This window comes from Pelecanus crispus, chromosome 6 (assembly GCF_030463565.1).
Source record: "Pelecanus crispus isolate bPelCri1 chromosome 6, bPelCri1.pri, whole genome shotgun sequence".
In the NCBI taxonomy this organism is placed as follows: domain Eukaryota; kingdom Metazoa; phylum Chordata; class Aves; order Pelecaniformes; family Pelecanidae; genus Pelecanus; species Pelecanus crispus.
Window position 1 is genome coordinate 17,964,808 of NC_134648.1, and position 26,948 is coordinate 17,991,755.

Below are 26,948 nucleotides of genomic sequence, written 5' to 3' on the forward strand. Positions count from 1 at the left end.
ATAAAACTACACACAACTTTCAGTGGCAGTCTATCTGAGAAATTATTTGTGTGTTGGAACTCAGTTTTTTTAATAGCATTTTACAAGTAAACAACTGTTAGGCCATGCTTCTTAGAGGAAAAGCTACAGGAAAAGGCCTTCAAGAATCTCCGACATAGGCTGTGAGTTAGAGCAGCAATAGCATTTTCATACTCCTCTGGCTCAAATTGTCCATGTCTTCTAATTGTAGCAACTTCATCAAAATAGAAAGAAAAGTGGTTGCCCTGATTTTCACTGTTGTACATGTCAATGTACAGACTTGTCTTGGACTTAGAAAACCTTAATATTAAGGAGGTAACTTGATGATAGAGAATAGATAGTTCCATGGAGAGAACCACAATGCTCTGACATGAACAGACAGGATAAGAGCCGGCATCCGGAAGCAGACATTCAAGAAATAAATCACAAATAATAAAGGGTGAGAGTGATTTCATTATTATCAAAAGTCTCCAGAAAACCAAAGGAGTCTTCATCCTTGAGGAATCATCCTTGAAGAATGTCAACATTATCAATCCAGATCGGGTGCCTTTTTGAAGGACATCATCCTAGTCACTCCTTTCTGAGGAAGTCTGACCCGTGCCACGTGCGGTGTAAATCTCTGTGAGAGGGGGTCCCGTGGCCTCTGCCTGCGAAAGAATGTCCAGCTGCTAATCATGCCTGCCTGGCTATGCAGAGTCCCGTATGCACCTTGAAAGCGTTCGCTCCTAATGCTGTGCAGACACGTCTGCTAACTTCCTGCCTAAGTCTCCCTTTGAAAGCTTTAGCAAGTCAGCACATCTCTGGCCTGTCAGCACAGCCGTCCTCATCACACACATCCCCCTGTGGGACTACGTATTTGAGCTGCTGATAGGAAGCTCTCTTCTTCTGGAGGGATATTTACATCTCCTGGTTACAAATGTATTCTGGGTTTGAGAAATAGTTACTTAAAAAAAAAAAAATCCCCAAACCCACCGGAACCAACGGGAAGCAGTGCTAACAGGAAATCTTCAGTAGGTATAAAGCAAATGCTTGAAATTCTTTGGATCATTTCCATTTTACCAAACTACGCACCCACAGGGATTTCACTGGGACTTGTTACTGCAGTTAAATAAAACAAACGCTGTTACCACGAGAGGAGCGGTTCAGTGAAAGAAACTATTAACCTACATAAACTAATTATGCATCAGCAGAGGAGGAGTTTCCAACATTTACCACTGCTGCCGTAGGGGATTAAAAAGTAATCCAAAAAGGAACCATCTATAAATCTTTGTGCCATTAATTTTAATCCAATTTCAACATCTGGAGGTGAATGTTCCTACATGCCAGTTATGTGCACATGGAGGATGAAAGGTGTTCTTGAGGAAAACCATGGCCAGAAATAATGTTATTTCTCTAGGAACAATAACTGCTGGTGGAAAAGGCGAGAGCCCTTTCAGGGCTTTAGGGAACCCAGTTATGCACCCAGTTTGTGCAGTTTTGGAAAAATTCTTTGATCCTTTGCCCCTCCTTTTCGTGATCAGCGAGTAGCCCTTCAGCGACAACACGTGAGCTTTGGGTGGGGAGACACGAATCGGGCCATTTCCTAACACGGTCGAGTCCCGCTCCTCATAGGTGCAAAGCCTGCCACCGGGGCACGTCCAAACGCGCGCCGTGGTTTTCCTTGGCTGCAGCGGGTGGCCGCGGGCACGTGCTCCCCGCCCGGGCCGCTTCTCGCCCCCGCGGGACCGGAGGCCGCGGCGCGGCGGGGGCGGGGGGCGGCCGCGGCCCGCCCCGGGGCGGATAAAGCGGCGGCGGCACCGCCCCGGAGGACGTGCGGAGCCGAGCCGAGCCGAGCCGAGCGCGCAGCTGGGCCGCGCTGGGCGCTGCTATGGGAGCCGGAGGGGCGGCGGGGCTGCTGCTGGTGAGTGCCCGGGCCGCGCCGCGGGGGGGATCTCCGGCTGGGGCCGCTCTTTGCGGCGCAGCCCGCCCCAAAATCCCTCCTTCTGAGAGGGGAAAAAAAACCTTCCTCCAAGTCCAGCGTGGGGGAGGCCTTGCGGGGTTTTCTACCCTCCTCTTCCTCAAGCGGCTTCAGTAACTTCCCTTAACTTTTATTTCGTGTCGCCTGAAGTTTCGGGAATCCTGAGTTAACGCAGCTCTCCTAAACCTGAAAAGGATAAGGAAGCGCAGCTGCCGTGGGGCTAAACCCAGCCCTAAACTCAGCCCTGGGTTGCGGGGAGTCCCCTGCGGGGTGGGGGCAGGCGGCGCCTCTCCCCGGTCTCTCCCCAGCGCAGTCGCTGCCTCCCTTCTTCGTTCCTCGGGAAAAAGAAAATTACAACTCGAGAGCGAGCTCTGTAATAGTCGTCACGCTATCCATTTGTGAAATTGGTGGTTTTCTAAACCGCACGGTTATGGGGAAGACTTTCGGTCCCCCGGGGAGGAGTTGAAAGAGCGGAGCTGCGGGAGCCGGGGAGCGGGGGCTCCCGGTTTCAGCTTAGAAATTGACCGCTGATGGCAATTAGCGACGGAGGGGGGGGCTCCGCGGCCCTCCCTCCCCCCCCCCCCCTCCCGCCCCTGTTTTACCACGTTCTCTCGCGTGTGTGTTTAAGCGAGGGGCGTACCTCGGTGGCCCGAAACCCGCGGCACCCGAGCTCCCCGCTGGCCTCCTTGCGAAGCACCAGGGCCCTGGCCGCCTGCCGCGCTGGAGTCTTCCCGTGGGGCGTGCATCCCGCAGGTTTCTTTAAAAAAAAAGAAAAAGAAATTCCCGATGCTCCTGTGGCTACAGTAAATTATTTTTGTTAGTGACTCAACTGCTTGCCTTCTGATGAAGATTACAGAGTCAGCGAGAAATGTTGGATGGGATCTCTGGGGCGTTTCCTCCATTTTGCTGGAGGAAGACTAACGCTGACCCTCCTGAGTTAAAAAGATAAGAGGAGGGAGAAACGAATCCCTTGCGCAAGGTAGAAACCTCAGCCTCTGCAGTTCAGCTACAGTGAATTAGTAAAAAGAAAATAGAAGTTTAAAATGGGGGTGGGGATCTGGGACAGTGGTTGCCTAAAGCCCGTCAGCTGCTGCACGGTGCTGCTCTAACCCCAGCTTTGTGATTGTAATTACAGCTGTGAGCAGCACACTTAGCAGAAATTAGTTTGGGTTTCCTTTGTGGCTTCCCATGAACTTCTGAATGTGTTTTCAAGTCTTTACAGGAACATCTCCCCGAGATGGTTATCGTGTCCAGGCAGGATGAATCACTTGGGCACCTGTTTGTCTCCGCTGTAGGTTGCGCTGCTGATAATGCCCGGAACCCGAGCAGAGGACTGCGGGGTGGGAGAATACCTACACGAAGGTCGCTGCTGCGTATCTTGTCCAGCAGGTAAGCCTTCAGGCAGTTATAGCTGATTAACGGCCATGTTTTTCTTCCCCATGGAGGTGACTGCGTCACTATTGTTTTTGTTACATTTCATCTGGGGAAAGTGTAAGCCCGGTTGGAGCTGTGGTGGCTTCTTAGAGCTGTTAAGGCCGGGCTCCATTTTGAAGCGAGAGTCCCTTGTGCAATAGGTGATTGATGGGGAGAGGTGCCTTGGCAGCAAGCCAGGAAACCTCTGCCCGCTGTTGAGGATGAAGTGTTCAAAGTCGGCTTGCTTTTTTAAAAAAAAAAAAAAAAAAAAAACGAACTTTAGTTAGCACAGTGAATGGGCCTAGGGGAATTCTGATATTTCTGTATCTGTAGCTAAAACTTTGGTTTGCCTTTATTCTCCCTTCCTTGCTTGATGTGTGCAGAGTTAACAAGCTTTGCATCAGGAAGCACCCTGCCCTTACGTAATATTGGAGGGCTGTTGGTTGTATTTAAAAAAAAAATTCAGACAAAGGAGAAGAGAGGTTATTAAAAGCAATTCTCCCTGCGCCCACCATGCCTCCTCAGAGGAGATGGTGCTGGCCGTGTGGGTGACGCTGAGCTGCTGCAGTCAGTCATCCTCGTCCACGGTGTGTTCTGGCAGAGGCCTGGCTGGGTGCCTCGCTTGCCAATGCTCGCTGTCGGAGCAGCAAGCTGCGAATGTGCCTCCTGAGCCTGCTGTGCTGCTCAGGGCACCACTCGTGCGGGGTTGAAATTTCACCAAAAATGGCTTTGTGTTGTAACATCCTGTTAGAGTCCTCTGCCTGTTAAATGATCCCTTTGAGACTGCTGCTGCTGCCGCTTCTCCTCTTCCACAGGTACTTATGTTGCTCAGCACTGCACTGCTTCGCATTTGAGAGGAAGATGTGTCCCTTGCACCGAAGGAGAGGGTTATACTGCCCATGAGAACGGCTTGGAAGAATGCTTGCCGTGCAGACAGTGCAAAGAGGGTACCAAGCACAATTTTGATGAAACCTTAACCCTTTTCCGCCCTTGAATGTGGAAAGCCTGGTCCTCTTGGTTTTGCACTTCCAGTCATTTAGAATATTGAACTTATAAATAAATTGCCTTTATGGCCTGAGTATAATTTTTGCGCAGTTGTAGAGAGTCACAACTTTTATATTTACTTTGTAACTTTTATTTTTAGATCAGATAACTTTGAGACCCTGTACTCTGATGCGTGATACTGAATGCCAATGCAAACAAGGGTATTTTTGCCCTGCCGAGGGCTGTGAAATATGTCAGAGATGCAGTACAATGTAAGTCAAAGTGACTGTTTTCCTTCTAGGGAAAGGAGCTGTGGCCCAGTCTGTGCCAATACCTAACATGTGTTATTAGGCTGTAAATAATTGCCCTAAAGCCAAATGGCATTATTCATGCATTTAAATTTTTAGGTGTCAGAATACATGAGGTTGAGACCTAGAAAGATACAGATTTTGGTATTGTTGTGCTTGTTCCTTATGGCTGTAAGCTTACACTTTTCTTGTCTTCAGATTAGTACTTCCCCATGTACACACTTGAATGAGCTTTGTAGCAGCCAGTCCAAAATTTCAGGAGGTAGAACCACCTGTTGAAGGAAACTAACTGTGCATGAATAATGCATCTACTCTGTGGGTTTTTTCTCCCCTGCTACTTAGAGGCTAACACACATGAGCTTTATCTGCTTTGCTTCTGTTTAATCTTGTAGTATTATCTTGGGTTGTTTAAAGGTGCACTTCTAACAAAGTTACCTGTTTATGCATGTTCTGTTCATGTCTCTAAGCTCAGCCTGGAAAAAAAACCAGGCCTGGGCAGACCTGCATATTGCTCTGGAAATGTTGATACAACCCTGTGTTGCCATCCACTTCAGGTGTCCGGAAGGGAAAGAAATTGTGCAGAACTGCAATGCTACTATGGACCTAGGATGTGGCTTACCCGATCAAGGTCTGGTACACAAATACCACTCAGCTTGGTCTGTTGGGTCTTGTGGCTTCAGGCTTAACACCACCAGAGCAGTCTGTAAAACAGTGGTTTGAACTACTGTAACATGTTTAAGAGCTTCTGTGTTTTGGTCTGGGAATTACTTGCTAGGGACAAGTTCTTAAAGGGGGTTGGAGTGACAAACCATCTTATATTTCATTCAGTGAAAAGCTACGTATGTTGCCAGGGTTTTCACAGTTGCAACAGTGACACTGTTGAAAGTTATGGATAGTGTGAAGATTTCCTTCATGTTTTCTATGTCTAAGCAGCTGTGTATGGAGCAGCTTTCTCTTCTGCTGGTAGATAGCTTCTGTGAGACTAGAGAAACAAGGAATGGACACTATCAGTGCTACAGCACCTGAAACTCACTGTCATCTTTTGCATACTTGTTTTCCCCTCTTCTTAAGTATCTCTTCAGAAAGCTGCTCTGCACAGAACCTCCTGCTGCCTTTGGGATAATGATGTGTAGTGTGAATGAGTACTTGCACGTTCAGGTCAGCTGATAGTCCCAGTGCCTCTTCCAGGACAAGCTAGCTGGGCTGTTGTACTAGTGCTGAGCTTAGGTTGTTCTCTAGGACAGCAGGGAAGACTTGCACTTGAGAATATCTTGTTTGGGGACTGCTTCAGTACTAATTTTATTCCTTTTTTCCTTCGCAGGAAGCACAGCTCTTGTTTGGATTATTGTCATTGTTGTAGTGGCTGCTGTTTTTTTGCTGTTCTTTGTAATTAGAAGGTTGAAGAGTGATAAAGGTAACTGCTTGATTACTATCTGTAAACTTTCCAGAACTAGGCAAAGCATGCACTAAGGCTATCCCTGGTTTTTGTGTTAAGTTATAGGGGACCTGTTTAAGCTCTAGCTTATTTAGTATGTGATTCAATTAAGTATAATGGAGACTAGTTTTGTTTAGTAAATACAATGCATAACTTTAACTATGAGCTTTCTTACAGATGCCTTTGCTTCAAAGTAAGATTAGTGTAAGGTCCTTTAAAAGGATCTTTCGTACCTACTTGCATTGTATTGGGGAAGAGTGAGAAAAATCTGTGTGTGAGCTCAGACATGGGGCAAGAATTAGCAAGTAATTAGATCATTACTTTCATTCACTGTGTTTGGCTGTGGAGATTTTTTTCTACAAATTGTTTCCCTTTCATTGTTTGAGCCTCCTCACATGACTGTTAGGTTGATAAGTCCTGTGTGAATTCATTTTATATTTTTAGTGGAAATGGAGATGTTTTTCTGAGAAACTTTTCTTTCTACTACTGCATATTAAAGTGTTTTGCAACTAGTTTAGATAGACAATGTTGAAAATTGTTCTGAATTTTGAATGTTAACTTTGTTCAAATCATGTCTTACTGATTGTATTGCAGTAAAGACAATTTCCACCTTCTCTTTTGTATTGCAATAGCCCCCAGACAGGCTAAGAAGCATAAGCTGGAGGAGGAGAGGTTGAAAGAGTGGCTTAAAAGCCAAACTGCATCTTGCTGTCTGTATCTTACTAAGTGGGACCCTTCAGCCCCTGTATGAAGGCAGTGTGCTGTTGGTGGAAGATAAGGATAGTACTCTCATGAAATGTATGACAGATCAAGGAAACTAAATGGCTTGTATTAGAGCTTTGGTTTGTGTTACGAGTCTGTCTACTGCACATAAATCTTGTGTGAATTCAGCTATGTTTAAGTTGCTGCAATTCTTAAAAGTGTCTTAGACAATTATCTTGTTTTCCAGCTACTTCAACTGATAAAGATGTAGAGAAAGGTCTGGTAAGTCTATGATGGATCAAGTGTTTCATCTCTGTTTTGTGCAGCTTAATTGCACACTGCTTGATTGTACCTGATACACAGCTTTCAATTTTTGTCTCGTCGTAGACCTCTGCTAGGATGCATTCCTGTGATGCAACAAGTCGTGATTAATACAGGGCCAGATGTTAGCAAGGGCCTGATGCATTCATTAACTGCATGTGACCACTGCAGTTGGCCTTTCCAGTATTTGCCTTGGAAACATTCCAGAGCCTGTGGCCAGGTTGTTTTGAAAGTGGAAAAAAATTAGGCTAAGTGCAAGCTTTCACTTCAAACTCTCTCCAAGTGATGCCTTGATCCACTTAGTTCTTTGCTGCTTCATGCGTGTATTCTCTGGGCAGTGTCAGCTATCGCTTCCCTGCATGGTGGTGTTCTAGCTTTCCTTGCATTTTGACTACAACATTATTTGTTCATAAAACTTGCTTCTCTTGACCCAGCAAAGTGACTGAGTCTTCCTGCTTTTGGGCTCATGTCACAAGCTACAGACCAGGACCTGGCAGACTAACTTCTTGGTCATAGACAGTCCTGTAAGACAAGGGGTTTGGGGCTCAGAGCACACCAGTGCAGAATTACATCCCTGAAAAGGGTTTGCCAAGCTAAGGCTGGCTGCTGGCATATGTTCTGCTTTAAAGCTAGGTTCACCCTGGCCTCCTGTAGTCAAACACTATTTTGGAACCTTACTGTTTCAGTCTAAAAAGGTTATTGCTAGTCTAGCATTTTGCAAGCTAAATACAGGCTTGTATTGAGCTAGTCTAGCTTTAGCTTCTCTATTTAGAAGCTACACTCCTAACAGCATGGTGAGGCAAAAATGAGCTCAGCCTTCACTAGTATAGTTAATGATGTGTAACACCAAGCTGTAAAACAAATGTTTGTCTTGATGAAGACCTGGGAAAAGCATCCAGACTCCTCTTGCAGCATGTGTAGGGCACCTTCTTCTCCCTGCTGCCTTTCTTGTCCCCCACCCAATGCACACACTACTTGCTCAGTGCGTGAGCTCTTGTGTAATCTCACTAGTTAAACATTTCAAGTAATTAAATGCATCTTAATTATGTCACAAATACTTGAAGACTGAAGAAACAGAATTGAAAGATCTGTTAAAAACATCACCTTAACCTCTTCTCTTTTTTTTTAAGGTCCATAAGTGGCTCAAATATGTGAATCACCCATGGGTTTTTGTTGGGTTGTGTCTCCCCCCACGTGCTGGCCAGATTCACAGTGCTTCGTGTATTCGTAGAAGCTGATGAAGAAACATGACAGAAAACCTGGTCAAAGTGCTGTAGCATAGGAATAGGCAAATATAACATCTCTTAAATTTGAATAAAATGGTAGTAGAATAACGCAGTCACAAATCAGTGAATGGTGATGCTTAGCTCTGACCTAAGAGTTGTCACAGACTTCAGTTGCAATGTCTGCACACTTGGAGTGTTCATGCTACTGTAACAAAGAGCTTATTTGCTAAGGAGAGTTACACTGATGCAGTCCTGAGACCAGGCATTTTGGCACTGACACGCTGTCTTTTCCAAAGTACCAGCAAATTTTCACTGCTGTAAAAAACACGAACCAAAAAAACAACAAAAAAAAATACTGCTGCTGCTTTATTTCATTCCAAAATACAGTGGCAGCTATTGGTCAGCCATGCTGTGTACCTTCAGTGGCTTGGTTACCTGTTTATGAACTATTCTGTATAAATAGGATCAACTTGTTTAACCTGTTTGTACCCTTAAACAGAAAGTAGATTCAATGAGGATGATGTACAACTACATGTGTAATGCATGGGGTGGTTGCCCTTGCATCCCTGCTTACATATGTTGGTCATGTGGTGGTGTCACACATGGGTTACTGACCTTGTGCAAACAGAAATCACACTGGCTTACGTTCATGGGAGAACTGTACCTTAACAAACACAAGTCTCATTGGGAAAACAGTCACTCCTGACCCTCATTTTTCCACCTTAAAAAAAAAAAATTCCTAAAGCGTTCCAGTTTTAGCACTAGCTGATATGCTGGATAGATGCTGGTCTGCTTTGTACTTGTACTGTTCTTGATGAGGTGGAGGTATACTCCCTGGCATGTGCTTGTTTAATGTATTGACAATGCTAAAAATGATGCAGCCCTTCTTGCTTGCTTCCCTCTTTGTCACCTTACAAAAGCTATGCAATGTGCACTCACGCTCACTGGCTTCTTTCAACTGATTTAGTTTGTGAATCTGCGAGAAAAACTAACCCAGCCAAAAAAAGCCCAAGCTAGTGTACTTATGTGGAGTTGATAGGCTATTATCAGCTTGACAAAAGCTCTGAGAGCATCAGCCTTGATACAGTGATAGGCTTGAGGCCCCTGTTGCTGTTAAGTCAGTTCAGGTGCAGCAAGGCAATTTAATTTCCTCCTGCCTCAGGAGGGGTGCATACCTTCCATACCTAGAGAGGAGCAAGCAGCAATACACACTAGTGAAAACATTAGGGAAAGTTTGTTCTGTAGGTAGCCTGTGAGCCTTACCCTGCAGTCTGGTGGGAGCAGGCCAGCCAGCGAATCAGAGAGTTTATGCTCTGAAACCATTTGAAATCCAAGTCTATAAAGGCTGTAACTTTTGCATGTCTGTAACTTTGCCGAATTAGCAGCTCTCCTATTATTTCTCTGATATCTGGTGACTTCAAGTATTCTGTTTTCTTCCTCCAGACTGTCCTTGAAGGCCTACCCATGGAACACCTCTTAAAATATGTTCTTATTCTTCACAGGATTCTGAGGGTGGTACTGAAAGCCTCATTTTACCACAAGTGGTGACACCTGCAAATAACACAGCCAACCCAGAGGGTGAGAATTCGGGTGAGAGCCCAGAGCACCAAGCGCAAACCAACATTAACTTGGAAGTAAAAACCACATCACCAGAGGAAAACAGTGTTGCGCTTTCTGAGCGGGGCACCCTCCTGCGCAGGGGCTGGAGGTGCCATGTGAAAAGGTGCTGGAGGAGGATTGCAGAGTCTTCACTACCAGCAAAAACTGGGCAGAATCCTGCTTTTCATCAGAACACCCCATCTAATGTACCAAGTGGTAGGATGCCAGTAAATCGTATGGTAAGTTCATGTGTGTGAAATTATCATTGTATTTTGTCTGATACACGTGTAATTTCAGTTGAGTTCTTAACTATTCCTTGAGAGAGAGATGTGGTTTTCAGGCAGAACAATAGCAAAGAGGAGGCTTTGCCTTAAAGATTAGCAGAACGTATGGGAAGTGATATCTTGGGAAACCCAACCTCAGTCCCTCATTTAATCTGCTCTGCCCCTCACCTCCCTGTTCAATATTTACACAGAAGCTATTCTTTTGCAATAGCAGCAAATGTGTTACCTTGTGGTTTCACTTTGGAGCTAGTAGCATGGCTGTTTCAGCATGCAATTTTCTTTACTCAACTACTTTCAGCTGTGCTGTGAAATTTGCCACCTCCCCTTACTGGCCTGTGTGCTGCGGAAGCAAGCTGTCAAGTAGCTCAGGAATAATCATGAGTGGAGTGCTCTGATATGTTGGGGTAACGGTCCAACTTTGTTTTACAGGTACGAGAACCAAAGTGTCGAATAATTGTTAAAGATCTCTCTCAAAAAGGTAAGTATTCCAGAAGTTTGCAGTACTTGGAATTTGGTTCTTTTCCTGTTGACTTCAGTCTACTTTAGGAATAGTGTAGGGAGGCTAATGAATGTTGCTTAGAGCTATCAGGCTTTCAGTTTATCATAAAATATGCTGAAAGAGAATTATTACTACATTTGAGAGAAGTTGTAATCCCTGTGGCGAATTGTTCTACTTTAAAGCATGGCTTTTCTGCACAGGAGTACAGTGCAGTCATGCTTTTAGGAATGGTACAAAATTTTTTTGCATGTTTTAAACAAGCCTGCATTGTAGCAGTGTACTCTGCCTTAATGAGTGAGGTGTAGGTCAGAGCAGGAGATCTTTCTGTCAAATGTCCGCTCACATGGAAGACCGCATTGAATCCCCATACATCTACCTGTACCCAGCAAGTTGATGCACTGGATGTCCAAGCGACGGGTTTTGCTCATGATGCTCTTGGTGTGGCAAACCTATACCAGTAGTGTAGTGAAGCCATTAAAGCCTACTGTTGAGTAGCCCTATAAAGCTTAAGTGAAGACGTGCAGGCCAATGAAACCTTCCTCAAAACCACCTTTACTGAATGGTGTCTCGTCTTAAGAGACTACTTTTGAGATACGTAGACTGATACCTTTAGCTTCTTTCAAGATCACTCAGTAGGAAACCTAGTTGTCCTGCTGCTTCTTAGGTGCCAAACCTGGCCTTGCTGCTGCTGCTGTTTGGTCTGTGCATGTATTGGCTGGCTGAAAATTAATGGGAAAGTGTGTATGTTAGCTATGAAAAAAGTCTGTATTTTAAAACCTAAGCTGATGTGTGATGTTTTTATTTTTTCTTTCAGAACTGAGAGATAGCTTTTGGGCCTTTATAAATGAAGTACCACCAAAAAAATGGAAGCAGCTCATGAGAACTCATCTGCATGAAAATGCTATTGTTAAAATTATTTATGACTTTCCTAATGATACAGAAGAGCAATCTTACCAGATGCTTCTCATCTGGAAAAACACACTGGGAGAGAAACAATCTATTATTAAGTTACTGGAGGAGCTATGGTATGTAGATACCAAGGCTTATGATAACGTATTGAACACTTTAAAAAGTAATAACATTATAAGTAAATTAGAAGCTACAGAGTAATATTTACGATGAAATTAAAAAATGCTCCTGTGTACATATATATGTCTCAAACTTCCTGTAAATGAGGACATCAACAAACTGCTTGTAAAAGTGATGGCATGGACTTGATATCCTCCTCACCTTTGTGCGGGCAGCTGCAAGTGATTTAACGCCGTTGGTGTTAACACGGACTCCGGTTGTGATGTTCACTAAGGCCTTTTGAGTTGTGCGGTGCTAAACTCAGGCGCCGGATGACAGCTTGAGAGCGAGGAGCTCCAGCTCGCGCTTCCCTTCGTGTGAGGCAGGACTGTTCTGTTCGAGCCCGGGCGGTGGGAATGAAGAGGCTGCTGCTATTTTTGAGAGGATCGCAATGCTTTGATTCTGACACGTTTTGTTTTGTATCGGTATGCCCAGAACTGTTATGTTTGAAGCACAGCAATAAAAGCCGGGCTCAGCCAGAAGCTGGGGTTGACTCTTGGACCTTCTTGTCTGGTGCTGGGAGGTGTGAGGGGACCCCGTTCCCGCTCGGTTTTTGGGGCCGCCCGGCTGTGGTAAATCCTCGCGACGCAACGGCCGCCCCTGAGGAGAGCCCGGCCGCCCAACGGCCGCCCCTGAGGGGAGCCCTGCCGCGCGACGGCCGCCCGTTTGGCGGGAAGGCGCCGTGGGCGGGGGGGGGGGGGGGGGGCGGTGCTTCCCCGTTGCCGTGGTGACGCGGGGCGCCCGTCGGAAGTAGCGTAGGGGCGGGCGGGGCGGGGCGGGGCGACGCTTCCGGGCACGCTGTTGCATCAGCTCGCGAGCGAGGGGAGGAGGCAGCAGGATGGCAGCGGCCGCCGCCGAGCAGGGTAGGTCGGCGACCGGCGCCGCGGAGGCCCGGCGAGGCGAGGCGAAGTGTCCTCCGGGGTTGTCAACGGCTTGGCGGGGGTTGGTGTCACGGCTCCGCCGCTGTCACGGTGTCAGGTGGGCGCCGTGACGTCAGGCGGCGGCGGCGTGGGGGGAAGCGCCGACCCACCGCCCTGTCACGGCGGCTGAAGCGTCGGGGCGGGAAATGGCGGCTGGGGGCGTTGGGGCGTCGGCCTGGCGGCCTCCTCAGCGCGTCCCTCGGGGCCTGCGGCGGCGGGGTCCCCCCCAACGCACCCATGGGTGCGTTGGGGGGGACCCCGCCGCCGCAGGCCCCTGAGGTGCGAGGCAGGCAGCCATCAGCCATCACGACATGCTTGGGACAGAGGCGACGCGTGAAATCATTGTTGGGTGGGTGCCCCTGGGGAGGTCACCTCGGTGGTGGGTGACACGTAAGCAGCTCCTGATGCTACCTCAGGGTATCAGGAGCGAGGTGTCCAAAGTGCAGGGTGTGGCTGGGTCCGTGCGTGTGTGGGGTAGTGGGAGACGTGGATCTATAGGTGCCGGTTGCACCTCTCACACTGGTGCCTATGGATTGGAGGACCTCCAGCGCTTTGCAAGACCATGGGAGGTGATCAACATTGCGCCCCGCCTCTAACGTAAAGGTTACTGATGACACATGGTGATTTGTGGAAAAAAAAACTCGGCGCGTCTCAGTACTGAAGTTTGGAAACAGCTGTTCTCCAGCTTGATGGGTTCGAAGAGAACCCGTCCTGGTGACTGCCAGGCTGATTAGTCAGTTGTGTGCTTATCCGCGCATTGTCTGCTCCCTTTCACCTGCCTCTGTCTCCCTTAGTGTCTTTCCTAGTCATCTATGTTCTCCTGTGAACTCACATCTGAACTTTTTGACTTTTGGGGACTTTTTTTTGTGGTCATGTTTTAATGATGGGTTATACTATGCTCTTCCATATGGAAGGAGGGCCAGAGTTGTCCTGTAATTTTTGGCACTACTGTAGCAAATGGGAACTTGGAATACCAGTCATACAGGTATGAAATACCATTATGGTATGTAAGGGGTTGGAAATTTCTGTCATTCCAGTTAAGGATCTGTAGATTCAAAGATTTGCCCCTTTTTCTTTGTTACTGAAAGTTACTTTCCCCTTTATCACAAGTAATGTGCCTATGTAAGGGAGTCCAGAAACATGTATTCTTGTCAAGGGACTGACTTTTGCAGATGTGTTTTCAGTATCTTAGTTAAGGTAGGGGGGGAAAAGGCTCAGTTCAGGAACACTTTAAGAAACTTTTTAGTTACATTTACTAATGGGCAAATAGTATTTGTTTTTTACTTAAATTGTGATTGTTACATTTAGTTTCAGTTCAGGAAACGTGGAAGTGGAACTCACAGGGCTAAAGTGAACAAGACTGCCAAGCTCTTCCTTGGTGGGATACTCCTGTCTTAAAAATCCCTGCTCTGCTAAAAGCCTCTTGATCCCTGTGTGTGCGTCTTGAAAAGTCCTTTGTCCCTTTGTCTCTGTGTGTATGCTGTGTCTTGCGTAGATGAGATAGCTGCATTGGTTCAGTTCTTCTGAAATTTTTATGGAAAAGAATAATTCGTCTTGGCTGAGCAGATAGTTAGACTTCTTTCCAAAGCTACCAGAGTGGCCAGCCTGAATGATAAATGGCGAATTTGGAGCCATATTAATAATGAGGCATGTTACACTTATCTTCTCTGCGTTGTTTTAAATCTGTGAAAGCCAAGTTGGAAGAGAAATGACATTTTAAAATATTCAGAAATGTCTAAGATTTCTTCTCAGAGAATGCCTCTGCAGAAATCCCAGAACATTTCAGTTGTCATCTAATTATGACTGATGAGGTTAGCAGGTTCAGGGAAGCCCAGGAAACCTAAATTTTCCCTGAAGCAAAGTAACTCCCTGTTTTTGTGTCAGCTAGCTTACTGCCTACTTTATGGCTTTTCTGTATTTACTCTGCTGTCAATACCTTCAAGGAACAGAGGTTTTCATTTTCAAGTTAATAAAAGTGAAAAATTTCCTTGAAATTTGATACTGTGTGGGTTACACATCTTGATCAAACTTCAAAAGCTATTTCATGTGCAAAGAAAATGTAAAAGTGACCTTATGCCTTGAGTCTGTGTGTTGCTGCAGTCTTGCAGATAAATTCCCAGTGTCCTTTAGTAGTCTCCGAAGCACTCTATGCTTGGAAAGAAGAATGTGTGACAATTATATTGCCCAAAGAGATCGTACACCGGCAGTTATTGTATGAGAACTATGTTAATGTCTACAGTGGAATTTTTTTGAAACAACTTTTTAATGTGGGGGGAGCGTTACTTTATTAACATTAATTCTTATGGTTTTTCAAGGTTATTTTGCTACCTCTCCAGTACTCATGCTGAGTGCTTATTTTCTGAATGGAGTTGCTCTTGGGTGATATGATTTGATGTCTACGGATCATTCCATTCGCATGAGTTAATGTTCGATGTTATGCAACAGCTCTGTAATACTGTGTTTCTGTTGTCGAGAAGACACTTCTAATGCAGCTGAGTAGTAGCTGTAATTCTTGTTTTGGGAGGGGAAAAAAATTGCAGTCAGAGAGAAGAGCTGTTTTTTAGCCTGGTTTCCTAAAGCAACAAGGGTAAAGCAGCTCAGACCTATGTGTGTCCATTGGTCCTTCTCCCTCAACAGTTTTTGAATCCATTGATTGGTATTAATTACATTTGACAGTGGGCTGCCTCTTGCACAGTTGGCAGACTGAGCAAAGGTGGTTGTATCTGTATGAGAGGAGGGGGATGCTGAAGTGTATGCGGAGAGGGGATGAAGCACTTAGGAGGTACCAGGAAATATTTCAGTGGGAATGTGTGATTAATTAAAGGCATTGTGAGACACTGAGCAGAGGGGGAGCTGAGGGTGCAGGATACAAATCACAGAAAAACAAGATTCTGTAGATTTGCTACTCTTGTTTTCAGTAGTGACATAAATGAAATCGGAGCAGACTTTTATGTAAAGATAGTTGTGACTGATTTCTTTTGCTTGAAAAGAAATGGTCCTCTGGTATACTGCCTTCCAAAAGACAATGTTGTCATATCCATTCTTTCTTCCCAGGAGAGCACCCTGTGCTTCAGGAGAAGAGCTTTTGTTTTGTTAGTTCAGTCCAGTTTGGAGCTACTCACAAGAATGCCAGAAGTGAGAATGATTTTGTCCTGCATGTACTGAAGTAGGGTGCTCAGGCGTGTTTCAGAATTGCACTGATTACTTGGCACTCTCTCAAACACAGCAAATTTGCTTCTATCTCTGTATCTGACTGCAGCAGAGAGTAGAGCACACCTGTGCTAGCTTTAAGCTAGCAGTTGTGGTTCGAAAGGTAGCCATCAGCCTAGAAAAGGAAGTTTGGAGCCTGGTGCAGCCTGTGAAACTAATATGGGAAACTCGTAGTGGTACAGTGAGCCTGCTGGGAGCTCAGGACTGCTGTGGCTCAGCTGCTGCTGCACCCTGAGAAACCCTGTCAACAGCTGCTCAGGTGTGTTCATGCTGTATTGCACTTACTGTGGTGTGCAGTCACGGACATGAGTTTGGGCTGAATTTGAGTCAGTGATCAGTCTCAGCATAAAGACATCCTCCTGTTAGGTCCCCTGGGCTAACTGGTTTCTTTGATGTATTACACTTTCATGTCTGCTGTTGCTCTTGCAACTAGACATAATGTCAAATTTTATAATTTCAAGGATTAATGTGTGTGCCAAGATTGTTCAAAGTAGTTTTGGCTGCTCCGCTTATCAGGGCTGAGTTGGTATTGACATTCACAGGCAGTACTTGCCATCTCTCCTCACCAAAATTAGCTTGTAAGAGTTCTGTCATCTTCGTTGTATTTGTGTGTAAGTTTGTGCAACTTGCCTTTTAGATTGGTTTACAGATGTGGTTGGAAAGCACTTATATTGTTTCAGATACGCTGACTTGCTTCCCATTAGCAGCCTGGTGTGTGAATAATGGACATAATAACCCTAATAATACTTTGCAAATTGAATGTTGCTTTCTTTGCAACAGATCTTTAAAGATCTTTTCTTTGAGATATAGTTTCATTTCTACACAGATCTTTCCTGTAATACTTTTTTTTTGGCATTCTCCCTCATATGATTCATGGATACAACATTCACATTTAGGGAAGGCTTATGTCTTAGGTTTCCACAGTTAATGAACAAAACTCTTTCAAACTATTTCATGCGTATAAACATGTGAAGTACTATGATGATAAACATCAGTAATGATTTAGGAGCCTGAAAAGTTTATAGTAAAATTAACTATGTGAGCTGAAGCTGAATCCTGTTCAGCTGGGTAAGGCAAGCCCATAAGGTCTAGTTATGAACCATCATTTACTTGTTATTCCTTATTTGTACTGAACAATTACATGGATGGCCCTTGAGAAGGATTAGGACTTTACATGAATCTGACTTTGCTTTTGTTTATGAATTTTAAATATCTTTTGTGACCTTTGATTTTTTTTTTTTTTTAAAAGCACTGATCTTTTTTATTTGTTCTGCTGACATGCCACTATATCTCACTTATACTCAAAAGAGTCAAACACAAACATACTTGGTATCTAGCTGCCATTACCCTGTCATCCTGAGTTCCTGTAGAATATTTTAATAATTGATTTTCATATAGGAAATGAGCTGCTCATAAAGTCTTAATTAATGATATTTGGAAAACCTTTTCAGTTCTGCAGTTCCTCACATCCTCTCCTAGCCATCGCTTCCCCATTTCCTTTCATCCTTCCCTTTCCAAGAGCATTGGTCTATGAGCACCTCAAATGCTTTGGGAACTACTTGTACAGAAGATGTTCGTACTAGTGTAAGAAGCAACACTTGTGGCAGTGGTCTCTGTCGGGGTTTGGGAGCAGGGACAGGTGTTCTCATACTGCCTCTCTCACTTTATTGCACTATGACCTTGACTACATCTTAAATTAGCTTCTGGCTGACTACTCAAACAGGGCATCGGCTTAATGTTTATACAGTACTTTGAACATGAACGGCGTTACAAACGTCGAATTGTTGCAGGAAAATATGAATGCTAGGTTTACCTAATGTCAGTGCTAGCCCAGATGCTGTAACCTCCACAGTGCTTCCACAGACTTGCACAGGGCTTGCTGTTACTGTGAGCATCCCCACCAAGTCACAGAACCCTTCCGCTGCTTCCTCCCTGTCCCTACGTTCGTAAAGATGACACATAATTGAACCTGCTTTGCCTGTATACGAAATAAATCATGGAATTAAAAAATTGTGAGGGAGGAGCATGATCTAATATCCTTTCTGTTCATTTGTGTTGATGTTACTAATTTTAAATATTATTCATATGTCTGAGGAGAGAAAGTGGTATAGGAGAAGTATGGAAATATACAGCAACAGCTTAAGTTTTGAATTGTTAGAGCAAGTAGCAGTAACTGAGCATCATGCTGGGAGCTTGCATGTGGGCACCAGTCCTGTACAGATATGCTCAACTTCAGTAGACATATTCACAGCCTATCCACAGTGTATAAGATTAATAATATTAAATATTTGCAGTATGAGTGTTTTAGCAGCGTGCAGCAGAGTGACTGATGAGGTTTGCTGTGTGTGAAGAATTTTCTCCAATTTCAAGCAGATAATATTTACTCATGAAAAGGACCCGTGCTTTTGTCCTTATTACTCTTTGTAAAGATGCCTCCAAAAAACTTGTCACAGCATGAACATAATCGTATTAATAGGAAATACGTAGTTATTCAGTAGCTTGTATTAAATATATTTTTCTCAAATTTCTTGTCAGTTGCCAGAGCTAATTTAGAGGGGGAGTTGTATAGTATAAGGATATATTTTGGTCATGGGATCTCCTTCTTCTTTTAATGCTGACCAAATGTCCTGTGCCTCTCTTTACAGCTTCCAGCTACAGTTTTATTCTGAGCATTAGTGAAGAGGAAGCCAGGGTGAAGGCTTTGAACGAGTACCTGAGCACTCGTAGTTATATCCAGGGGTTCACATTTTCACATGCAGATGTGGAGGTATTCAGAAAGTTTTCGGGGCCACCTGTGGACCGGTATATCCATGTTGTCCGGTGGTACAGACACATAGAAGCAATCTATGATGGCAGCAGTGAAAAAAATGAGCCTTGTAAACTTCAAACAAGTGAGTAATACCAAACTGGTGGGCAGGTTATAGACTAGCTGACATTGTATTGGTTTTTATCGCTGAGAATTCCTAGAAGTTCCCTTTCATACTCTCTTGCACGCTTTAAAACTTACCGTATCAACTTGTATTCAAACTAATTAAATTCTTCTTGCATACAGTTACTGCCTAATTGATAGATCCTGACCTATTTGAATGTTAAAGCTCTGTTTCCACATTTCTTTGATTTTTAAAATTCCTCAGTGTACAGAATTCAATTATGTGTATTTTCTTGAAAAAGCTAGCCACTGGGTTGTAAAAGAATGTGTTGGCTTGTTCCCTAAAATATCAGGATTTGCTCAGTCCACTTTTTTTCCCCTGCAAGGGTAACTAAATACTTGTTGTATAAGATACAAATTCAAAATAAAGTAAACTGAATACTGCCTCTTACGATTGTTATGAACACTGAATTTCAAAAAGATGTTTGGGGTTCTTTTTTAACCCTGGTAATTTAGGCATTGGTGATGATTTGAGGAAATACTAACCGGTTAATCTAGGTCATTGTGTAAGCATGGGTGCTGGCATTTTTGGGAGCTGCATCACTCTCCTGAGTTGTTTTCCAATGAGCTAGTCTAATTTAATTGCTTTATAGTGAGATCCTTGCTCAGGGAGTCATGAAATAATTAATAATAATAACACAGAGCTGTTGTGTAGTGCTTGCAATACCTACAAATGAATTCATAATGTCTGTCATTTTTGCTGATGGTTGTTGACTAATAGTACTCCAATGCTGTCTTCTCACAACCTCTCATCATATGTGTTCTCAGTTCCTAGCAGACCAGCAGTTAAAATCAGACTGCTGCGAGTAGATTCTGTGTATGTGTGTGTGCCTGCATGCATTTATGCTGGTTATTGATTTCCTTTCAGCAGTGAAGGGATCTCAGCTTTACCGCTGGCTCTGATAGCAGATTTAATGCCACTAACTACAATTTGTCTGCAGACTTTCATGGGTCAAGGTGGGGCAATAAGAGAAAAGGTTTCTGTTTTCCTGTCCATTAAATCTTTAATGTTAAGCCTCTCTTTCTGAAGGGTTATGTCTTGTTATCTTCATGATCTGTGCATATGGATCAGAAGTCCTGAAATGGTGTTCTGCAGTGTTCACTATGAAAATGACACGTGAATCTGCCACACTTCTTAGACCTGGGATATTTTATCAGTGTTTTTTTGGGTGTATCAGAGAGCTCCAGGGGTGGCTTAGAGCAAATGAACTTCAGCTCAACCAGGGGGAAGACTATAGCTGGCACACGTATTTGAACAGACTAAACAGTATGCCTTTTACTTTGCCCTTGGTGTCCGTGTAGTGGATATAACGTGACACCTAACTCATAAGCTGAGAGCTCTAAGGTGCGGTATCTGGGTTTTTTCTTATGTTTAGTGTGGTTGTAAGTAAAGAAAGCTTTACAGATTTATCTTTTATTAGACTAACCCACATAGGCTTCTTTCCCCGAGGGAAACTTTAGCCGCAATTAAACATGCCAGCGTAATCTTTGTAAATCAAAGAGTAAACAAATCCATGCCTTGGTATATGGTCTGTGTTATGGATAGACTGCTCTTGAACTTGAGCTATTCTGTTCGGGATTACCTCATACAACAAAATGTTTAGAATAAACACATATTTCCATGGATCCATAACATGGAGATTAAATGGAGTCCATTTGTGAGACAGAGTACTACAGTTAATATCTTTTTTTTTTCTAATTTAGGCAGTTATTCAAAAAAGGAAGATGAGGAAGAGATTAAATTTTTTTATACCATGAATGTTTGCATTACTTGAAGGTTTTCGGCCAAAATATTTATACGAAGGTACCAGGGAAACAGAGTTAATGAAGAGCACCCTGGGACACATGATCAGAAAGGAAATTTTGCAGTCAAAACAAATAGTTTGTATACTATTTTAATTGCAGCTAAAATGCATACCATGAGAATTCCTAAAGACAGTGCTGTGTGTAATAAGCTGGAAACCTTGCTGTATTTTTGAATTTCCTGGTTTGCTTTCATTCCTAGTTAATGCGATAATTAGTTTAACATCATTACAGCTGTAAGCAGCCCTGTGTATAGCAAACTGCACGTCTTCGGCGGATGACATACTCATACTTCTGTCTCAAAAAACCATGAGTTTAACAACTATGTTGCTTCTTAAAAATTTAAAAGAAAACAAATGCAAGAATATTGTCACTAATACTACCCTGGGTTTTATCTACTCTCTTTAATGGCAAAATTTAGCCTCTTGCTGAATTGGAGCATATTTGTGGTAAATGAGCGTGTTCAAAAATGCCTTGTGTACATAGCAACAATGTATGATAAAAAGCCGAGGTTCTTTCTAAACCTTTCTGCCTCCTCTCCCTCTCACCCTGAGTACACATACTCTGTCAATATTGGCTCTAGAGACTAACCCTGGTCTCTGGAGATTTTTGCAAATTCCGTATGAGATCTGTGATACACCGTCATAGTAAAATCAGTGGCATTGCTGAAAGCCCAGGACTGCCATAACGCTTTGTTAATAATTCATTAAATTTCAAAGCTCTTGTTAATGCTTTAACTGAATTGCATGCTCTTACTTTTATACCCTCTTCCTTCCTCTTACTTGCATCAAAAGTTAATAGGAATGGCAAGTCAGAGAGTAGAAAATAAACTAGATTGAAATATTTACTTTGTTTTTTAGTGGCTTTATAGGAAGCTCTGACAAAAGTAGTTGGATCTAGGATTAGAGCTGCTTTGTCTAATTATATTTTTTTTTTCTTTTTGAATAATTTAATGATGTGAAAAAGAGAAAATGTTATACTGCAAATCTGTTTGTGGAAAGTGTCTTTCCAGTTCTCTTTAAACTATTTTTTTCCTCTAGGTAAAGGCAAGCGTGTGCAGCCCCCCTGGTCTCCCCCTGAAGGGACAAAACATTCTAGGCTCTGCCTCTACAACAGCCTGACTCGCAATAAGGTGACTAAATGAAAGAAAAGTGGAGATTTCCATAGAAACGCAAATAGAGGAGTCATCAAATATTTGTTTCTTAAGTGTTTACCCTATCAGTGGACAGATTTCTGGGTTGTATTTTGTGGAATGTTAACAAGTATGTGCCAGAGATGCTGTGTCAGTCAAGTGTGTTTGCTGGCCAAGTGTTAGAATATACACAATAAATATACATATGCTACAAGTGTGTGTATGTATGTGTATATTGCATAATATATAGTTCCCAATTGCAAGTTATCATCATGCAAAATAGCCAGGGATTCAACTGTAATACACATAAGTATAGGCAATGTGGACAGAATAAAATCACAGTTTCTTTCTTTAGAGGTTGTCTGTGTAAAAATAAGTCTCTCCAATTATGTTGTTGTACTATAAACTGGTAAAACTTCTTGTGGTCTTGTTTGAAGGTCCTTTGGGAAAGAGAGGAAGTATTGAGAATACTAATGTTATATGGGATGTAGTATCCAAGTATGTGAAATGATTATACTCTGTAACGTTTTTCAATGCAAAAGAAAGCCTGATCTTCCCTTTTACAAAATAAACACAGTTTGAATAATGCCCCACCTAATCCAAATCTCTGTAATCTGATATCTTGATTGATAAGAGTGCAGATAACATTAAGCAGCCACGCCCTGTTATCTCTCTTACATGATAAAGCTAATGGTGATCTTTTTTTATGGTAAAACTAGGCGTGGAATAACTATTCCTTTTTTTGTAATTATAATCCACGTTTTCATGTTCTAATCTCCAAATTCGGTGTTACTGGCCTGAGATCATGTCTTCAATTTCTTCTGATCACTGTACCTTCCTTTTCAATTAAGGAAATATTTCAGCCTCAGAATGGAAAAAAGGTCTTGTGGTATTGCTGTGGTCCAACAGTTTATGATGCATCTCACATGGGACATGCCAGGTACTGCAGTTCCTTATTTTGATATAGGTAATAACAGTGCCTATTGGAAGCAAAAGATTAATAGAAAAAGGTACTTGATTTATATGAGTGTATTACTAGAAAGTAGTCTCGTTAGATCAATGCCTGAGATTTAAGATTAAAAGCATGTTATATTATGTCATTGTGTGATTAAAAACTTACTAGTAGATGAGGGAAAAATAAAACTGCTGTGGAATTATTGACTCTGAGATTAGTTTGTGCATAGAATAGAAATAGACTTGAGGTGTTCACTAAAAACACCCTTGTATCTTTTATGTTTTTAGGTCATACATCTCATTTGATATTCTGAGAAGAATCTTGAGGGATTATTTTAAATATGATGTTTTCTATTGTATGAATATTACAGACATTGATGATAAGGTAAGGTCTTTTTAAATTGCAATCTAAAATACTGTACTTTGAGCATGGAAGTCAGAAAGTCATATGTAATCGCCATTTGATAAGCCAAGATAAATCTTAACACTTATTAACTTAGACCTACATTGTACACAAAGTCTTTTTTTTTTTTCCTCAGTTTTGTAGCATTCCTGTGGTAGCAAAGCCTGTGTTCTTGTATATAAGTGTTGTCACAAATAATGATGACTAAGCATTTTACAAAGATAACTTATTTTATTTGCCTGGTTTTGAGATACCTAATTAGCTCTGTTGAGGTGGCTGATTAACTATGTATGGTGTGTTTAATTTGTATTACTGCATGGAATTGTTGTAGCTTGTTAAATTCATAGGAATTCTGGAATGCCTTTGGTATGTAATAGATTTTATTTGCACTTTGTATAACTATATGTCACTTCACAAAAATATTTTCATGTTTCTGCTTTGTAGATCATCAAGAGAGCAAGACAAAATTACCTTTTTGAACGGTATATAGAGAACAAAGCAGCACCAGATGAACTACTTGAAGATGTTAAAACTGCCTCAGAGGTGGGTGTGGTATTTAATCCCCGCTAGTGTCTTAGGTTCTTACTCAGTAATGTAGCAAAACATCTAAAAAATGCCTCTGACTTTGCTTCCTCCTTAAACTTTCTGCTTGTTTCAGTTATTCTGTTGAACCGGTACCACACAAGTTAGAAATGTTACTGGAACTGCACATCACTTTGATTTTCCATTGTTTTAGAACTGACAAGAACTATCCATGTAAAAGGCATTCCTGATTTTTATGTCCATAGAACTTGTTTGTGAGTGCATGTATATTGTTGTTGGGGTATTGGGGAAAGAGCTCAAAAAGCATTTGGATGTTTGTGTGATAGAATTCAAACTTTAAATATTTTTTAAACAGTGATATATCCATAATCTTTTAAAGCTTGTGAGAATTCTCTTTTGTACCATTGATGGCCTTGGAAAGAGCAAAAAGTCTCCAGATCTCTAGGGATCTAATAAATTGTGTATGCTGCACTGAAGGTGGGGGAAGGTGATTCTCTGGTCGTTTTTAGAGCAACAGATCACAAAGAGATTATCAGTCTAATGAATTGCATACATGCCTGGGAATAGGAGGCCTGGAAATTCTGCCCAACTGTCATTGCCTGACATACTGTCTAAGCATAGCATTTAATCTCTCTCTGTTTCACATTACAGCTTCTCATTTTCAGATTTGCAATAATCAACTGTGTAATTAAGGTGATCAACTGCATAGAAAACGAAAATAACTAAACAGTAGTGATGATAGTAATTTATAAAGTCTTTCTGAAAAACTGAATTCGAATGTGAACTAAATTCTTTTGACTTCACCTTTATTTCTGATGACGAGTATGTTTTAGTAGTTTGATATCAAAGCTTTTTAAGTGGCATAATGTATTGTTCATCGCTAGCAAGGTACTATGTGGCTAAGATAATATATTCTGTAAGGAACCTAGCGCTACTGTACTGCAAGTTGCTTTCTAAATTTTTTTTTAATTGTAGCTCTTTTCAGTTAAGTTAAATGAGACAACAGATCCAGATAAAAAGCAGATGTTGGAAAGAATTCAAAATGCAGTGAAGTCTGCTTTTGACCCTCTACAAGAAGCTGTGCAAGCAAAACTCCCTGCAGAAGAGATCAACAGATGTCATGAGGTCAGTTTGAGCTTCTTTTTAAATTATATTTAGCTTATAATTGTTAGGCGGTTTAAAAATAATATTTAGCTGGTAGTAATTACCTGAAACATTATGGAAATTTTTATTCATAAAAAGAGGAATGGTGTGCCTGAGGACTTCGTAGTACTTTGCATTCAATACAGGAAATTTGATCCTTGAATTCAACTATATAGTTTTTGGATGTTGTTTTTATCAATTACTTCCCCCCCCCCCCGCCGTGATAACAACTCAGTTATTTTTACCTTTCTGGTGGGGATTTTTCTCTGTCATATATTTAGACTTTCTCTTCAACTTTTTTGTCTTGATGAATTAGTTACAGTATAAATTACTGACCATGCATTTATGATGTTCCAGTACTGGTGGCAGTTTTCTACACACATGTTCCCATCTCTGATCAGAGAAGAAAATACATCCCAAAAAATTATGCTCAGGATAACTTTTATCCAATGACCATTACATTTAATGACAATAATCCTGTTGACTTTATTGGGCTTTGGTACTGTCCCAGTAACCAAGTCAGTCAGTATAACTACTGTCTTTTAGTAATTGGTTTCCACTTTCATCTCTTCTTGCTTTTGGATTATTTGTGATAATTACTGTAGGAAGCATAGGGTATGTGCTCCCTTCCTGAAAAGACTCTCTGTCTAAATTATCTCTTAAAAAAAGAAGTCCAGCTATTCTAATGTTAAGTGCCTTTCTAAAAGTGTATACTGACCTAACAGAATCTTAAAAACAACTAAAATCTAAGCAATCACACCTTCTGGGCTATATCCTGTTGTTAAATAAAAGTCATCTTTTAATGTAAGACTGAAATGTATCCTTGCTGATGTTCAAATTAGTCTTTCAGACGCTTTTTAGCAATGTGCACAGTAAGACTTCTGTTAGGATTATCCAGTAGTAAGGGGGTGAACAGATGATGTAATATAACTGCAGGTCCCATCCAGTGTTTACAGCATAAATTCCACATGCCTAGTTAAGTGATTGATATCAAAACAGATATCACTTATGAGTTTATCTTCCTTCTGCTGTTTGTTTCATCCATATTTATGAAGGGTAATATGATAAAAATCTGGTAGAAGCATGGATTACTCTGTATTCGTAGCCAAGTATCTTTTTCCTTAAGCAAACCTCTCTGTTCAGGATAAGATTTTTCTGCAGAGTTTAAACAGGGCATGTCTTTGATCAGTTGCACTTACAATTATTGTTTCATAGATACTGTTGGAAGAAGCCAAAGATTTGCTGTCTGACTGGTTGGACACAAAATTTGGCAGTCAGGTGACTGACAATTCCATATTCTCAAAGCTCCCCAAATTCTGGGAAGGGGAATTTCATAAAGATATGGAAGCACTCAATGTAAGTAAACAGTTTTCTGTTCTAAAAGTGTATGTATGAGCCATGCCTCATAATATTCAGAATACAATTTAGCTCCTTAATAGCTTTCAAAACCCTCATATTTCAACCTTACTGATAATAAAGTATTTCCTTCCATGTGAATAGGTAGCTGTTAAATTAGCATGTGTTCTGTTTCCATCCCAATAATCTTAGATCTATTGTGCATGTTACCAGAGCCAGTTAACTGGTGATCCAAGTTTGACGTGTGCACTCCATCCCTTCCTCTTGGTGTAACATGGGCTTATAATCATAAACTGATCCAGAAGTTTGAGATAGAGTCTGTTACCTGCACAAGAGAGCCCTGCCAACCTCAGCATTTAGACTGACTACTTATCAGTCTTCAGCCACTAAGAAATTATGTGATGGTAACAATCAAGGACAGATTTGTCTGTTACAGATGAAATGCTGTGTCATATGCAATGGTTCAGATCAATGAAGGTTTACTTACCTGCAAATCAGAGGGACTTATTGCCTGTTCTGCCAGAAGTGCAATAAGTGGAAGAGCCGACATCTCCTGCACTAGTTTGTTGTTAATGTCACCTTAAAGGCTGAGGAAAAAATGGCCACAGCTCATGTTTCAGAGCAGAAAGCTTGAAATAGGAATCTGTTGTCACTTGCTTTTGAGCCAATTTTTAACAAATGTATAATATATATATTTAGTGCATATTTGCACGTGTCTAAATATTTATACATATATATATA

General features: G+C 42.1%; 2 protein-coding genes across 6 annotated transcripts in view; both read left to right on the forward strand.

Moving 5' to 3' along the window:
- The first annotated feature begins 1,885 nt into the window (after positions 1 to 1,885).
- LOC104026677 (uncharacterized) lies at positions 1,886 to 12,283 on the forward strand. The gene is made up of 10 exons (XM_075712471.1): positions 1,886 to 1,918; positions 3,271 to 3,364; positions 4,204 to 4,335; positions 4,533 to 4,644; positions 5,235 to 5,308; positions 6,002 to 6,094; positions 7,065 to 7,099; positions 9,867 to 10,202; positions 10,677 to 10,725; positions 11,561 to 12,283. Exons 1-10 carry the CDS (start codon positions 1,886 to 1,888, stop codon positions 11,854 to 11,856), a joined length of 1,254 nt encoding a protein of 417 aa, XP_075568586.1. The 3' UTR covers positions 11,857 to 12,283.
- Positions 12,284 to 12,629: 346 nt separating this feature from the next.
- CARS1 (cysteinyl-tRNA synthetase 1) overlaps positions 12,630 to 26,948 on the forward strand; it is a 35,617-nt gene continuing 21,298 nt past the window's right edge. For 3 of the 5 annotated variants that reach the window (XM_075712194.1, XM_075712195.1, XM_075712196.1), the window contains exons 1-8: positions 12,630 to 12,677; positions 18,590 to 18,835; positions 21,717 to 21,808; positions 22,660 to 22,748; positions 23,051 to 23,147; positions 23,610 to 23,708; positions 24,684 to 24,833; positions 26,067 to 26,207. In XM_075712194.1, the coding sequence (XP_075568309.1) occupies positions 12,653 to 12,677; positions 18,590 to 18,835; positions 21,717 to 21,808; positions 22,660 to 22,748; positions 23,051 to 23,147; positions 23,610 to 23,708; positions 24,684 to 24,833; positions 26,067 to 26,207 (939 nt within the window). In that variant the 5' untranslated portion in view covers positions 12,630 to 12,652. Of the gene's footprint in view, positions 12,678 to 12,770; positions 12,793 to 18,589; positions 18,836 to 21,716; positions 21,809 to 22,659; positions 22,749 to 23,050; positions 23,148 to 23,609; positions 23,709 to 24,683; positions 24,834 to 26,066; positions 26,208 to 26,948 lie in introns of those variants that run through there. The other 2 variants (XM_075712197.1, XM_075712198.1) reach the window with 2 other exon arrangements.